Source organism: Halyomorpha halys, unplaced genomic scaffold (genome assembly GCF_000696795.3).
Source record: "Halyomorpha halys isolate HHAL.00 unplaced genomic scaffold, Hhal_1.1 Scaffold374.1, whole genome shotgun sequence".
NCBI lineage: Eukaryota > Metazoa > Arthropoda > Insecta > Hemiptera > Pentatomidae > Halyomorpha > Halyomorpha halys.
The window spans coordinates 1,232,841-1,249,799 of NW_027112597.1; the positions used below are offsets into that span (position 1 = coordinate 1,232,841).

At 30.2% G+C, this 16,959-nt stretch overlaps 1 protein-coding gene across 3 annotated transcripts in view; it reads right to left on the minus strand.

Annotated features, from left to right (window-relative positions):
• The window catches only part of bif (bifocal), a 148,349-nt gene that overhangs the window by 26,089 nt on the left and 105,301 nt on the right, over positions 1-16,959 (minus strand). For all 3 annotated transcript variants that reach the window (XR_001343328.3, XR_001343329.3, XM_014422507.3), the window contains exon 2: positions 16,438-16,578. Coding sequence is in view for 1 of the 3 variants with exons in the window: in XM_014422507.3 (XP_014277993.1) it covers positions 16,438-16,578 (141 nt within the window). In the remaining 2 variants the exon portion in view is untranslated. The remainder of the gene's footprint in view (positions 1-16,437; positions 16,579-16,959) is intronic.

Below are 16,959 nucleotides of genomic sequence, written 5' to 3' on the forward strand. Positions count from 1 at the left end.
TAGACTACCATATTTAGCTCCAGGGCATGGCATGGATATAATGGAAAGGGGCTTGATGAAAATGCAAGAATTTATTGAAAGCATGAGAGTGTTTTTTTTTTTGCTTTAATATCTCCAGAAGAGAGCGCTCCTTGTCTTCATAGGCCAGTAAAATTAAAGACAAAAAAGGGTGTTGCAATGTTGCAATAGATGGGGTAACAGGAATATGTAAAAAATAAAAAATAACAATTCTAACCAAGAGAGAACTTTTTAAAGCCAAAAAAACTTAAAATTTTAGGACTTTATTTTAATTTCTCATTAAACGTATCTCATAGCGAAAACGTTACGGTGTAACAAATTTAAAAAAAAAATAAAAACTCGAATTCTGGGTATAATGTGCCTAGGAAAATCGGATTAATCGATTGTTTTGACAACAGACTGAGAGGGAAAAAAAAATTTTCTTGTAGTTTAAAATTTAAATTGCGAATGAAAATTTTTGAAATTCCTTCGGTAGTGAAGAAGCAGAATTGTGATCATGAATAAATTTTATTAATGAAGAATTAGAATAATTGCCATATAACAGCGGGGAAATAATACAAATTTATTAAAAATGCAATAAAACATATTTAGACCACTGTTTCTAGGACTGAGCTACATGAAGTTTCATGACGATCCACTAAATTATGAAAGTTGACTGATTTGTGAACAGATGAGATCATCTGTATATGTTAATAGGAGATTTGAAAGGGAATATAACTGAAAACTAACAACTACAAATTGAATCTATCGATAACTAGGTTTTCGAATGAAATCCCAACTGAACTACTTTCAAAGATATACTAACACAAAGACCCAGATTATTCCCCTTACCGAGGGAAATTGAGATTCCGTTTCGCTTTCTCAAAAACTCCGTCTACCATTACCAACTATTGACAGGTACAAAAAAAAAAAAAAAATGTCCACTCCGCAAATAGATCAGCTATAATATTGAAAAGTATTAGAAGATATTTCCCAAACAGAGATATTTCAACCGTGTTTGCCTAGTTTTCAAACTAAAATACTTGGCTGAAAATAACAAGCGAACCAATAAAATGCAATAGAGGGGATGTTGAAGTTTCAGGTCTCATCTTTACCACTTTGGGTGCCATGTCTAACAAAATAGCTATTTACTGTATCATAGCTATTAGCTATTCGTTCCACTAAGATTTATTTATTTTTATGATATTTTCTTTTACTTGAGTTTTGAAGGCCATTCAACATTAATTTTTTCATAGCACCCTCTGTAATGTACTGAAATATGTACAGTAATCGAATTATTCGCCAAAATAAAAAATAAAAAAAAGTGAAAAGGTTTCAACTGGATTTGGCTCAGGATAAATTAAAAATAAATAACGCTAGAAAATCCATAATTTATGAGTTATACGTAAATAAAATTTAATTTTCGATATTCTAGTACATCCTTTTCCCCTGTATCTCGGGAATGTATTTTATCAATTCTAAGGTTAAAAGAGTTTATGGAGAGGGGTTTAGGTAAGTATTATTGTTTGTTTGAGCAATTCCGGAACAAAACTCAACAGAAAAACACGTTTCTAGCTATTTCATGGAACATAGAGTGCCCGAATTTGTACACTGACATCGGAGGTCGAAACCCTACCAGGCAAAAAAAAAAATCCGACCACTCATTATTAGTAAGATATTATTGTAGCGCAAATAGACCTATGTCCGAAAATGTTGTTTTGAATAAATTTGTTGAAAACTACAAGTCGAATATTCAACCAATTTAACAATATTTTCTTTACTTATTGGCGATAGGAAAATAAAATAAAAAGTATAAAATGTGGTGCCGTGAGCGCATCACACAGCTTTCACTGACTAAAAAAATATTTATTTCAGGGCTTCTCGAGGCGAAAAAAATGAATATCAACTTTGTTCAAGTGACGAATACCGTTTAATAGAAGTTGAAGATTCATCGGTCTCAGCTTTTCACAAATTGAACTCCTGTCTCTATTTTTCCATTTTACTCGTTTAGTTATAAATCAATTTTTTTTTTAAATATTGTATATTTCTGTTGGTTATTATTATTTTTTTTTAAACTCGTCATCTATGTTCGGTTAGACTATTTCGACGAGGATAAGGCCTATCAAATATTAAAGAATACTTCATTGTACACTGATTTTCAAGTTTAATCAAAATCAGTAGAGCCTTTTTTTAAAGGAAATTCTAAATAATTGATTGGGCCATCCGTAACTCAAATGGTTAGGCCAAGGTCTATCTTGAGATCTGCGGGCGACAGCGGTTCTAATCTGGCCTGGGGCATTGATTTTTTTCCATTAAGTGATGGTCCCACAAAATGAAGAACTTGACCCCCTCCTCCCACCATGGTTAGAATACGTTGGTCACCTGTAGACAACCAGGCAAAAATCACTTTCGCTGTGAATAGTCTTTAAAAAAATAAATAAAAAAGTGATTTTAACGAATTGTTGCTGTAGCATCCCTGGCATAAACATGCCATACATATACAATTTATGTTTCCTTTAATTTTTCGTTTTTGAACTAAACTGTTCTCCCATACATTTGTGAGACTTTGTTGTTGTATTCCGGGGCATCAAAACGTGTGTTTTTGTTGAAAACTTTAATTCGAAACTTTGCACGATTTCAATATTTCCTTTTATATATGTTTAGAATTACGTCTTCTTCAAAACTGTTAATAGTTCTCATTGAGGTTTATAAGTTTATAGTATACAATGTGCTCCAAGTTATTTAACGATATTTACATAACTTTAATATGATTCATTAAACAAACAACAATTGTCATAAGTCACAACGCGATCAAATCTACGTAGAATACCAGGATGAAGATTAACCACGTATAATCCTTATTTTTCTTTAGACAAGCACCCATGAACTTTCCAATTCTCTCAACTGGACCAGTTTCTTTTTTTTTAACTTCGGCGTATACCTGTTCGAGAACCAAGCACACCCTTGCATTTATCATTATTAATGGATGTAGGTAATTAATCAGAAGATCGGAAATTGTAACCCAGAGCACCTTTCTAATTCTCGACATGTTCCATAACCTATAATCGGGAGGTGAAACCTCTTCATAAAAATTCGGAACCATTCATCCAAATCACAGAAATTTGAATCCTGTAAGCGGCCAAAGCGTTGCGATAACGATGTTTACAAGTTATAACGATCGGATTAAGATGAAGTGTCTGATGTCCAGCTGAAATTAAAATATCACAAAACACGTTTCTCAATTAACCACGAAGTTCTGAGAAATTAAAGTTGATGCTATAATGAACTCGAGAAATCCGTCTTCATATTATGGTGTGATGTATTTTGAAGAACCAGGAATTTGCGTTCGAAATCTAATTGAATAAAACCCTAAAGAGATTACAAATAGTTTCCAAAAAAATTCTATTTTCGACAGACCAGTTTGTTTAGATGATGTCGATGGCTTAGTTCACATTAGTGCCATGCTAAGCGTATGGAAACAAATTTTACGAAAAATATAATTAAAGGTTCTCTCTTTAAGGAAAATTAATTGAAAAGTTGGAATTAAAGTGTTATTTGCTAAAGATTATTGAATTGGGCAATAAGCCTGCAATGGAATTTTATTCAATGTGACAAATCAATTATAAGGTATGTTAAAAGAAATATTATTGAGTGAATTGTATGTTAATAATATGGAAATTTTAGCTCATCTCATTGATCTTTTACCTCACCTTTGGCAGAAACGTCGGAAAGTAAGTTAACTAGGTTGAGAGTGAAGGATAAAAAAAAAATTGTGTTTTAATTCAGGTTTTTATGTTTTTTTCTAAATCATTATTTACAACTTATTTATTTTTCTTATTTAAAATACTTTTTATTTATTGACAGATATTACAATCTGCCACACAGTTGTGGGCAATAGGTAATAGTGATGAATGATCTCATGCATACTAAAATAAAATAAAATAAATAAATGAATGAAAAAAAAAACAAAAAAAAAACTTAAAATATATGCAGACAGAAGAATAAAAAAAATGAACATAATCAAATTATTATTTACAACTGAAGTTCCTGATTGATTTTATAACATAATCATTACCATAAGAGCGACGTTTTTACTATAGTGAAAGTACGTTTAGGTCTGTATAAGAAATATAAATGAAAATTAATACGACTTTTAATGTTTTTTACTGTTAGTTATTTTACCGAACTAGTTTAAGATAAAATATAAATTTAGTGCATATGAATAATCTTCATTTCGGTATTGAGTAGCGACTTTTTTATTAAATCAGCTATTCAGTTTTTCATGTAAAACCTCTTTCGGATCAAAACTATATGGGAAAAACCCTCTTTACTATACTAAGTAGTCGAATCCGAGTCTACAGAGTTTGAGACTTCAAAAACTCTGAATGTCTATTGAGGTATATTTCTTATTGTTAATTACTATTCACTTGCTATGGTATTTGAGCATCAAAGAAAATCTGAAATGGCGATCATTATAGTTTTCGGATGGTCACCTATACCCAGAAGCGAACAGGTTCGCACCCCCTGGTTACTGGATTTCGGCCCTAAACATCTTCAGAAAAGAATACTGAAATCACTATTACATGATCAGCAATGCTTGGTGCCTTGTAGAATCTTTCGTAACCACTATATGCAGCATCCTGCCCACAACCACATTTCACTTGCATTAAACTTGAGATTATCATAAAATAGAGACTAGGGAACGTCAGCCATATTTGGACACTTCAAGGATTCATTCAAGAGGGCTTCTCAAACAATATTGCTCAACTAAAACAAAACCAATCACGATTTCGACATGAGTGTGGGCCGGTCGCATATCTAGGCATAGGAAATAAGGATGCCAAAAAAAGTAATTTCTTTTAGCCATTTGGTCTGATGAGGTATTTTCTTATTGAAATAAATGGTTAGATCCAATATAGTCTAGAAGACAGAAGAAATATTTATATACAACCACTCAATCTAAAAATATTACTAAACAAATCGACTTAAATAGTTATTTAGTCGACATTAATAGTGAAATTATTAAATCTAATTCTGTTAATCAGGTAAGTCGATTAGAACATGATTGAAACACCTTACCTACATCAAGGTCTACCTTCATGTATCTTTTAGTTCCCTGATATTTTTGCAGGATAGGATCATATAGCGGTACTGCTGGTATATGATGGGCGAATGGTATGGAGGATCGGGATTAAGCTACTAAATTCTCAAGAGGATCCCTTGCCCGTAGGTGGGGATCGAAACGTCATGAATAATTGTTTTAAATTGTGAAGGTGTTTTCATGATGTCATAACCTATTTACCCGATTAATAGAATTATAGTTACACGCACGCACGCGTACGTTTCTCACCACAAAATATAATTTTGAAATGCTTATAATGAAAAAAAAATGTATGTTAAATTAAAAATCAGTTTATATTTTTTATTTAAATAAAACTGTTTGTAATTAGTATATAGGCTACTAGAGGTCTTACAAATTGACTACAGTCTATCTAAGAAATACCTCAAACACAAATTAAAGAAAAAAATTTTGACAGATGAACAATTCAAGTAAAGCAGCGATATATTGAAAACATTGTAATGAATATTAAATATATTAATTGTTCTTGGTAATTATATTTTTTTATTTATTTCATCCCGATCTCGTAATTTAGCTGTAGTAAAATATTTACAAGGTATATATTTAAATAAAGAATTAAATAAAGTATATAGGTGTGATAGAAGTTCTTATAATGATAAAATAATAAATTGTAATATTTATAATTAGTTATAAATATGGTAAAGAGGTAGGTGTAAAAGATAGAAAGGTTGTGTTACAATCTGACAGGTGATTTCCCCATGTTTATTGTCTATTTTTATCAATTTTCTTAATATCTCCTTTTTACATATTACTATACCTCACCTATGCCATGTCTTTCACATATCTGTTCTACCTTTTACATCTTCCTCTTTACCGTATTAATAACTAATTTTAATGAGTAGTCTCCTACAAGTTATTTGTCTAGACAAATACTTAGAACTTCTATCACACCTGGGCCCTGTTTCATAATAACCTACAAACTAATACTATTAGTCTTGTCGATTTAACTTAATACAATTACACTGACTTGTACAATAGTAATTTGTACTTTAGTACTTTTTAACTCCTGTAATATCACTAATTGTCCTCCCTATTATGAAAAAAATAAGTATTAATGTAATTAACACGGTATTTCTATATTTTTATTTTGAACTAATACATAAAGGTTTCATTATGAAACAGGCCCCTGGTAATATTTATTAGTAACAAGTTTCCAGCCTACCTACATGTAAACTTTCTTACAGTGTTCTTATTATTTTTTTTTTTTAAATACTTTATAAACATAACATTTGTTTTGAAATGTTTTTATTTTAAGGTTTTGTTAATTCTAAAATGTTTGTATCTTGTTTTTTCATTTAACCCCGACGAAGCCCTGCAAAGTGGGGTAAAACGTTGGTTAACAATAAATAGTCTTCTTTTACTATTTTGATACATTTATTGACCGCTACCCGGACTATCTTCCTACAATATACTTCATATGGTCAACTATCTTCTTCTAATAGTAATATAACATAGAAATAAGTTTAGTTCTAACAATATAAGAGCAATATAAAGAGTTCTCTATACAAGAATTCACTGAAGAAGCCCAAGTGTATAGTAACAGTAACGGGTGAAAAGTTTGCAAAGTAAAACTTAAGGTTTTTTTTTACAGTAGCGAGGGTGTATTCTTTATGTATGTACGTGACGCTTAAGATGGACTTTCCAACAACAAAATAAAAAAGGGATTTTAAGAAAGTCCTATGAATGTAGCTCGAATACCAATACTCCATACAATTTAAATTAGTAATAATATTATTAAAAATAATAATAATAAAATAATTTTAAATACTATCATTAATACGGAACAAAGTTATGGAAAATAAAAAATATTAATATATTTGAAATATCATCTTATTCTTAAGTATGATTGGTTAATACAGACTAAGGCATCAGGAAATTCTGTTCTTAGAGTATAACTGATTGTGAGTAGTTAATAGGATGAGGGTTCAGACTTTAATAAAAAAAAAAGATGTAACTTTTAATAGTCACACACTGATAATTTCGCACTTTTTTTCATTTTACAATTTTAATAAAAACCTCTAATCTGATATTTCTATGGTTTACAAAATTAGCGGAAATCGATCTTGAACATATTTAGAAGACTTCCGTTCATTTTTAAGCCGTTAAGCTAATCTTATCATAGGTTTTTATTCAAACACTAAAAAACAGGTATAAGTTATAGCGAAAAAACCCAATGTTGTTTCCTCACTACATCTAAAGTTTTTTTTTTTATCTCCATACTTTTTCTGCATACTTTTTTTGCGTTCGTCATATTCTATATTTCAAGGTTGATGATATATTTCCAGCTTGAGAATAAAATATACGGGACGAGCCGTAGTCAAAATATAGCTTTGTCCAAAAAGGGGTTTATCAATATGAGTAAGCGAGAGTAGCAAACGGAATCTAATTGAAATGATACGCTACCGATTTTTAAATAATCCCCAACTTTCCTCTAAATTTGGGCCAAATCGGAGGGACTGTATTCGAAACATAGTTGTGCCGTAGAAAATAAAATTAGATATACACAAGTGTAAGCGTAAGTAGCAAACGGGATCTATTAAAATTCACTTGGAGCCAAGTAGATATCAACCTGCAAAATCCCTAAAAAGTTTTAAAAAAATTTTTAAATGGATCGATTGATTATATCCGAACTCAAATTTGATTACAGACATAAAAACCAATTTTTTTCCTCGAATATGATAATATATAACGTATGCGAATGAAAATTTTCGAATCTTAAGACACATTTTTTTTTGTAATTTGCAGCATAAGTAAAAATTTTCCCGTACCTTTTGGAATGAGAAGCTAAGATGTCATCCACTTTTGGAATATTATTTTATTATTATTATAGATCGTGTTTTTTTATGCAATAAAGTAATTTTTTTTTATTTTATTTATTTATTGATATTTACAAATGTATAAAAAAATACAACCAGTAAATTTGATCATAATGACATAATGATATGATACAGGATGTAGAGAAACTACCCAGTAGTAGAACTCTAAAAACAGTTTACAATATAAGGTCACGAGGCAATCTTCTTTTCAGGCACCTCGGAGGATTGCCAGGAATGGAAGAGGAAGCAAGGTTAGAAATGAGTGGGTTTGGGTGGTTAGGGAGTTTATAATGGAAGGAATAATATCGGGTTCGGGCTAGATCGGTTACATAAGGAACATTTAGGTCTTTATGGATGGTTTTATTAGTAACGAAATAAGGAGCATTGAGGATTTCACAAAGGATTTTGGATAATAAAGTAATTTGAAATCAAAGTGATTCATCTACCTAACCAATAGTTTTTTCAGGGCAGACTAAGGAACTATCTAGGTAGGATAAGTTGTTATTGAAAAAAATTCAATATGTTCTTCAATAAGTAAAACACTTAACTTATTTTGGCCATTGTTTGACTTAAACTAATTTTACCAACCTCCCTATATATATATACATTTTTTTTTTAAATTAGTATATGCAAATATATGAAGTTTATAACAGCGGAGATACCATTTAAATAAGATTTGCGCCAACACATTCGCCATGTTAATGTTAAAACGAGAAACGTATGTGATAAAATGTTTAGAAATGAATTTTAAAACAGTTCAAACATTCAAAACGAAAATCGAATTCAAACATATTTCTTACCATTAACCAAGCGGCTGAGAAACGGCTCTCCGAGAGCTTAGGAATGCAGCAGGGCATGTACTGCATGTTGCGGTCGTGCGCTCTATAACTCCAGGAGGTATGGGACCAATGGTACAATTCAGAAAAAAAAAGTATATATAAGCACAAACACCTCCCGGAAATATGCATTAGCGTTCTAACTGAAATATGCAATGAGGGTAAAGGAGGGAGTTTGTTTTGTAAATGAGGGAACATGGGCATGTACACACCTTAACATGAAGTCTGCGTTCTGATCGAATAGTCATAAATTGGTTAGCACTATATTTTTATATATTGATGCTATGATAATAATTTTATATATTCATTGCTTATAACTGATAATTTCGACATAGATTAATTTATCTTAAGTCAATAATAATTGTAAAAATAAAAAATATATATTTTATATAACATAAACTAGGAACAGATGGCATAACAAATACTTTATTTATAATCATAAAATTCTTTCTTGAGACTGGCAATTTTTTACTAAATAATTCAAAACATTATCCAAATTATAGTCTCAAAACTTTTATTGTTTTTACACGTCCAACGTTTCGGCCAATTCGGCCATCTTCAGGGACAATCTTAATTCACTATGAAACATATTATTTAATATTTTTCCAAACACTTCATACAGGCTATTCTGCCCAGGTCAAAACATTTTTATCCAATAAGTCAAATATCCATTAAATTTCACAGTCAAAAATATTTTTCATTTTACCACTATCACTTTTATTACTTTATTTACACTTTTTATTTTATTAAAGTGTATGATAGTGGTAAAATGAAAAATATTTTTGACTGTGAAATTTAATGGATATTTGACTTATTGGATAAAAATGTTTTGACCTGGGCAGAATAGCCTGTATGAAGTGTTTGGAAAAATATTAAATAATATGTTTCATAGTGAATTAAGATTGTCCCTGAAGATGGCCGAATTGGCCGAAACGTTGGACGTGTAAAAACAATAAAAGTTTTGAGACTATAATTTGGATAATGTTTTGAATTATTTAGTAACAAATACTTTGTTCACATAGCATATAATTATGAGCTATTAAGGAGGAATCATGAGAAAAATAGGTGACGAAAATCATTTCGAAAACTTCTAAATAATCAAATTTGGTTTAATTCGTTAAACGAATCACCCCAAAAAAGATTAATTCAAACAGAAATGATTTTCATCATGATTTTTCATGAGATCATTTTTCCTTAATTAAAGTAGTTAGTTACTATAATTACAAAAGTGAACAAGATTTTAAACGGTATATAATTTTTATTGAACCAATAATAATGTATGCATGATAAAACATAAATAGGATAAAATAAAAAAAAATGTCTGCACGTTACTTGGAACGACGCGCAATTAGGAATGACGTGTTAGCAAAAAAAAAAATCTCTTATAAAAAACAACAAAAAAAAAAACGATATGATGGCAATAAGGTTAAGATGAGCGGTTATTCTGCTTGAACCAGGACATCACAGGAGTTTCTCAACGTAACCACGTATACGATAAATGTAGGCAATAGACCGCGTGGCAAACCTAAAATCAAAAGCGTTTATAAAGTAAACTAAGGAGTGGAGCAAGTTCGATAAATTGAAAAGGGATCTAAAACGGTGGTCCGATAACATATATTTTTATGAGGATTTACTGACTGAATTGTTGTTGCAATTATCTTTCCTGATGTTTAGATGTCAATTGATAGGTTTCAACAGGCAAAATCACAGTAAAAGTGAATGTGAATACAAGTTAAAGCACCTAATATTCAAATATATTCCGAGGGAGACATGATTGATCCAAATCGAGAGTGGAGGTGGCCCGTACCATGGATAATTTTCGGTATTGTGGTCAGCATACTTCTATGTGTTGGGAACCTCTGATCTAAATTGAACTTTTTAACAGTTGAAATTGTTTTCAAAATTGTGGTTGGTCGCACTCTAGCCCTAAGCCATTAATTATTATAAGGCTCAAATATGAAAAATGGCTAAAATTTAAAATCGCAGAATTGAAACACCAAAAAAAGGGGCTTTACATTACAAAAGCAGCACTATTAATTTTCGAATTATCAATTTTTTTTCCTACAGTTTGGGAACTATATAATAACGAGGTAAAATAATTTCTTCCGGATACAGTTAAATCACGTGTTATTAGAATGGAAAAAGCATTTTACTTCATGGCAATTTCGTACCAAAACTTTAATTTAGTAAATAAATAAATTACAAATTTGAAATAGGACTTGGCTGATTTTGAAATGCAATGCCTGATATATTTGACCATGGGCTCTTAAAACTAAAAGAAGAATCCCCGAATTCTATTAGCCATAATTTTTTTTATTAAACTCATTTATTTATAAAATTCATTTACAGTTATAGACAATGAGATAAATTTAATTTAAACTTAAATGGTACAACATTTCAAACTAGAATGATGTTTGAAATAACATAAACCAATGACCTCTTGCCCAATAGTATCCTTTAATAATACCCCACTTATTCCTGTCGAACAGATCCGTTACTTAGGACTACATCTCGACAAACGACATGGAATCCTCATACAAGACTGAAAAGACAGGAAACTGCTCGTCAATTTCCACTATTACAACATTTACCACTATTAAACGGTCTAAATTGCCAATCCATTACAAAAGACTGATCTACATGGCTATTATAAGGCCTATTTGGACATACGGAGTTGAGGTTTGGGACTCCACTAAACCATCAAATTCTTCCCGAATCCAATCCTTACAGTCCAAAATCCTTAACGCTCCTTACTTTGTCACAAATCAAGTCATCCATCATGACCTCAATGTACTATATGTTGCCGATTCGGCCAAAACCAGATACCATCCCTTCCATGGAAAACTACCCAACCACCCAAATCCACTTGTTTCTAACCTGGCTTCTCCTTCATTACCTAATAATCCTCCTAGGCGTCTGAAAAGAAGATGGCTTCGGGATCTTCTCTTCTAGAAATGTTATTGGAGTTCTATCAATGGGTAGATTCTCCACATGTTTGTATCATGTCACTATCTCACCTACAGCAAATTTACTTGTTGTATATATGTTATACAGTTGTAAATAATGATTAAAAAAAAAAAAAAGAAGAATGATGTTTGAGTCATTAGCAATTACAAATAAATAAACAATTTCACTGTATCAGTCAAAACTATTTGAAGAGGGCAAGGGTCAAGGAGATTGTTAAACAGACCATGGTTGATAACTGATTAAAATTGCGACAAAAATAACTTTTATCTAATCTTCTTTAATTATTAATTTTTTAACACTCAGTGTCAGGGATAACAGAAAACCTAATAACTCGAAAAACGTAGTCAATACCAATGATAAAAATACACAGGTATAAGGGGCCTGTAAAAACAAAAAAATAGCAATAAAATCGGTCTTAGGCAATCGCCTAGTTTTTTATTTTAGTTTTGAACTAGAGGTCTCGCTCTAAGACAGATAGATCCGTCCAAAAGTGCATATCGAAAATTTGATCCTGTTACAATGCTCTTATTACTTAGATGCAAAGTAATAAAATATTAACGTATTATCATATAACAACAAATTACTAATTTGTACTAAACACGTAAAGATACTATAAATTTCCTTTTTTAAACTGATTACTTTTATTTTATTTGAGGCAACATCTCAGGGAAAAAATGACCTCCGTATTTTTCTTTTCATTTTCTTGCCATTTTAAGGATATGAACGTGGCTACAATGCTTTATAACCGGCAAAAAGCTACATATACATATAAAAAAAATTAAAAATAAAAAAAAAAAAAGAGATCGAAGAGGAATTTATAAATGTGAAACGATATTCAAAGGGGAAGATGATGGTAAGATGGTAAACATGAAGAGGCGAGGCGGACAATGGAGCCGCGAGGGACACAAGGGTATAACCAATTGATGGCACAAAGGAATTTTTTTTATAAAGAGATCGTTGCCCCTCGAGGATCAGTGACCAGGCCTCTGTTCTGGCTGTCTGGCCACTTCGGCTTGGGGTCGACCAGTATTGCAATAGCCGGAAAATAATGATTCAAAATTATCGGCTTCCGAATAATAAAAAAAAAAATAACCGACCACCATACACTTCTATACACCATGGTAGGGGCCGAATCCGTAGACCTTTGTTTACAGGAGCACTAAGCAAGTTACTACAAGTATTTTTTATTATTTATTAATTAAAAATTATGAATATCTTTTGCATTTGGATGTAGATAAATAATACTTGTATTTCACGATTCAAATGCAGCGACGGTAAGCACAACTTGAAAGTGAGAAAAGGTCAGTACCATTGCCGACGACACGACCTTCGCAAGCCTTTTCCTGAGTAACCGGCTATCCCAACGCTTTTCATCTCCGAGACAAATGAATAAAATTCTTCCAGCAATAACTGGTCGTTTGTTTCAAAAGACAAAACAAATCGTACTTAAAAGACTTTTAAAACTATCTTGGTGGTCGAAAGAGGTATAAGATGATGTTATATCAACATTTTTATTACATAACAGATCAGAAAGAATTGAACCTGACCTGAACACAATTTTCAAGAGATTATTTTAAGGAATCAAAGAATTTACAACTTAATTACATTTAGGATTTTCTTTTTTGGGAAGTTGGATAAATTAATTTCTATAAATTTTTGAGGTTAAAAAACTTCCAAATATGAACATAAATTATTCAATATTTTTCTTCATGGTCCTACATATAATAATTCATTTTAAACAACAATTCTCATCCACGTCATATATGTGTATTTGTAGTTCATATAATTACATTTACCTCATATTTGTATGCCACATTTATTGTACCGAAACGTTGTAGAACTAAGAAGGAAAATATTGAATAATTTATATTTATCTTTGGAAGTTTTGTAACCTCAAAAATTCAGTTGTACGGATATCTCCAAGTTAGAAAACAAAACGAACTATATATTTTATACGAATATTCAGAGAATTTCAAAAATTTAAAATACATAATATTTTGGCTTCGTTCAATCATTGTTCTTTATTTTTATTTTTCTGGACCTTAATTTTACACCTTGAGACATTTAATCTTATCTTATTTAATTGTTCCTCCTTTTAGCATTTACTATATTTGTTTATACTTTTCTTGAATCTATTATTTCATTTGATATTACCTAACCTGTTCATTTCATGGCTAATATAAAATTAGAAAAAAATACTATATTTTATTTTTACTTATTTCGATTGTCTTTATGTTACTCTGCTCTTTCTCATATCATTCTTACATTTTATTGTCTTATTTGGAGATTAAAGTCCTTATATTCTCCAACTTAGGGCAAGAAAGACGTCTACAGGAAACCTCCACTAATCTATATAAATTCTGTAGGTTCACCAAAAATAAAATGAAATGAAAGTCAACCTGTCCAGGACCTTTTAGAACCGGCACCGCTTACAAGAGAATGTCAGGTTTGTGACCAAACGCGCTCGGTTATCCAAGGCCTCTAGAATCTTATTATTATTTTTGTCATAAAAAAATAATTGTGTAAACAATAATCCCGAAATGGTTGAAAAATAAATGATAAGAACCATTATCAGTGTTTAATTGTAATACCCAAGGAATAAACCAGAACTAAAACAGGATTAGAAGTCTGATCTTGAAGATTTGAGAATCGATGAGTAAATAAATTTTTACTAATTTTTTAGTATACAACGAGATTCTAACTATGTCAAGATTCTATAAAATTCATCTTATCGTCAGTGAAAATTTCAGTTTATCCCACAGTCCTAGATAAAATTCACAGTTCAGAACAGCTGAGGTGCTTGTTATTTTTTTTCGTTTTTCTTTTAATTTATAAATTATATTACATTATTTTCTTAGTTTAATCTTTTTTATTTTTTTAATAATTTATTTATTGCAATTTACAACTGTATACATCAAGTCAATTTGGTGTAAGTGCTATGATGACATGATACAAACATGTGGAAAACCTACCCATTGATAGAACTCTAAAAATATTTCTAGAGAAGATCTCGAGGCCATTTTCTTTTCAGACGCCTAGGTGGATTATTAGGTAATGAAGGAGAAGCTAGGTTAGAAACAAGTGGATTTGGTTGGAAACGAGTTGGCTTGGGTAGTTGGGAAGTTTATCATGGAAGGATTGGTATCTGGTTCTGGCCAAATCGGCAACACAGGGACATTGAGGTCCTGATGGATGACTGACAAAGTAAGGAGCATTAAGGATTTCGGACTGTAAGGATTGGATTCGGGAGGAAGTCGAAATTTTAGTGGAGCCCCAAAGCTCAACTCCGTATATCCAAATAGGCCCTATAAGTCATGTAGATCAGTCTTTTGTTATGGATTGGAAGTTAAGACCGTTTATCTAGTAAATATTGTAATAGTCAGTTTAATCTAATTTTAAGATTTCACATGGATATAATTTTTCAAGGCAAAAATATACACCATTACATAATTAAAAATTAGATAAGAGATACCAAGGGACCTGTTTAAATAATTATTTATAAGGCATTCACAAATAATAAATTTGTAATTCTTCAGGCGATCGGAAACTATTTCCAAAAATAACCAGAAACATTTAGTAAATGTGACTGTAAAAAAAGTAGATACAAAATTTTAATAGACATAGAGCTAATGACAGCAGAGAACTTGTTAGTAAATTAACAGGTAGACACCAAATTGTTTTTCTGGAAAAGGTGGGTGGAGAACAGCATTTAATCGATTCAGCGAATTTCCTTTGTTCATTCTAATTTATCGTTTTTTTTTCTTTGAAATTTAATTTAGATAAGAACATTTTAAATTAATCTCGTGAGTAAATTTAAAAACAGAATCAGAAAATAACACAAATGTATTAAATAAAGAAAAATTGTCAATATGAAATAATAAATATATAAACAAATATTTAGAAAGGCGGTTAAGATCTTATTATATAACAACGTGAAACATTGCAATTAAATGATTTTTTAAACATGTTCTGAAAATAAGTATGAATGTAATTTTGATTTTTTTAATTTATATTTGTTCGAATATATTATTATTAGTTATTTTACTTTCCTCCACAAGGGGGTTGGATATGAACACTAATTATGATTCCTTAATTGTCTTTAGTCAGGCAAATTGAAATAAACTCAAAATAAATAAAACAATTAGGTAATTAAAGCTGATCATTTTTTTAAAGGATTTACAACTTCATAAGTTCTTCTAAAACTATTTTTTAAAGATAAAATATTAGTTTTAACTATAGCATTAACATATTTTTAATGAGAAAATTATCAACTTTATGAATTATTGTTAATCCCATCATTGATGAAGTAGAGAACATTTATGCTGCGAATTGTTTCTCCATATTACTAGTTTTTATCATTAAATTAAGAATACATTATCATGAAAAAACCTATTTTGGCGCCTAAGCACTTAATAAATAAAAAAATGCACTTCTTATCTTAAAGTATTTAACTTTATCAAAAAACTTCAATTATTTAAATATACCTAATATATAAAATAAATTTATATTTAAAACCAATATAGATATAAATTCTAAATATCTAACTACTATTTGATGAATTTTGGATTGTTTGTTAAATCAACGAACAATTTTTAAATTATTAGTACTTGTACAATGAAACTATTTTATAATTTATTTAAAAAAATAATAATAAAATATTGTATAAATAATTAAAACCAACCTTTGAGGGCCGGGGTTCCTTCTTGAGGCTGGACTTTCCGTTGATGAGGATATTGTCGCCGATAAACCTGACATTACACGTCAACGGGGGGTCCCAATCTTCTTCTCCTGAACCGCCACCGTCCGTCTCTTCACCGTTGCACTAAACAAAAAAAATGTTTAAATAACTACAAAAAAATATTTAAAAAAAATTTAATCCATATATTTCAAAATAAAAAGCTGATAAAAAATATAGTTTGATTTATATTTCCAATATAGATAAAACTATATCGTATTATGGATAAATCCAATGTTTATTAACAAAAAAATTCTATCAAAATTATAAGTTACATTTCACTAAAAAAAGAATAAAAAAATGTAAAATAACATACATCTTTTCTTTTCTTAGTTTTAGGATTAGGAGGGTTATTGGAAAATTATTATTAATTAAAAATTATAATAATAAAAATAAAAAAAATATTATTAAAACTAAATCAAAATTATTAGAACAATCTTTTTCTTATTTCTTTGAAAACTGGAATTA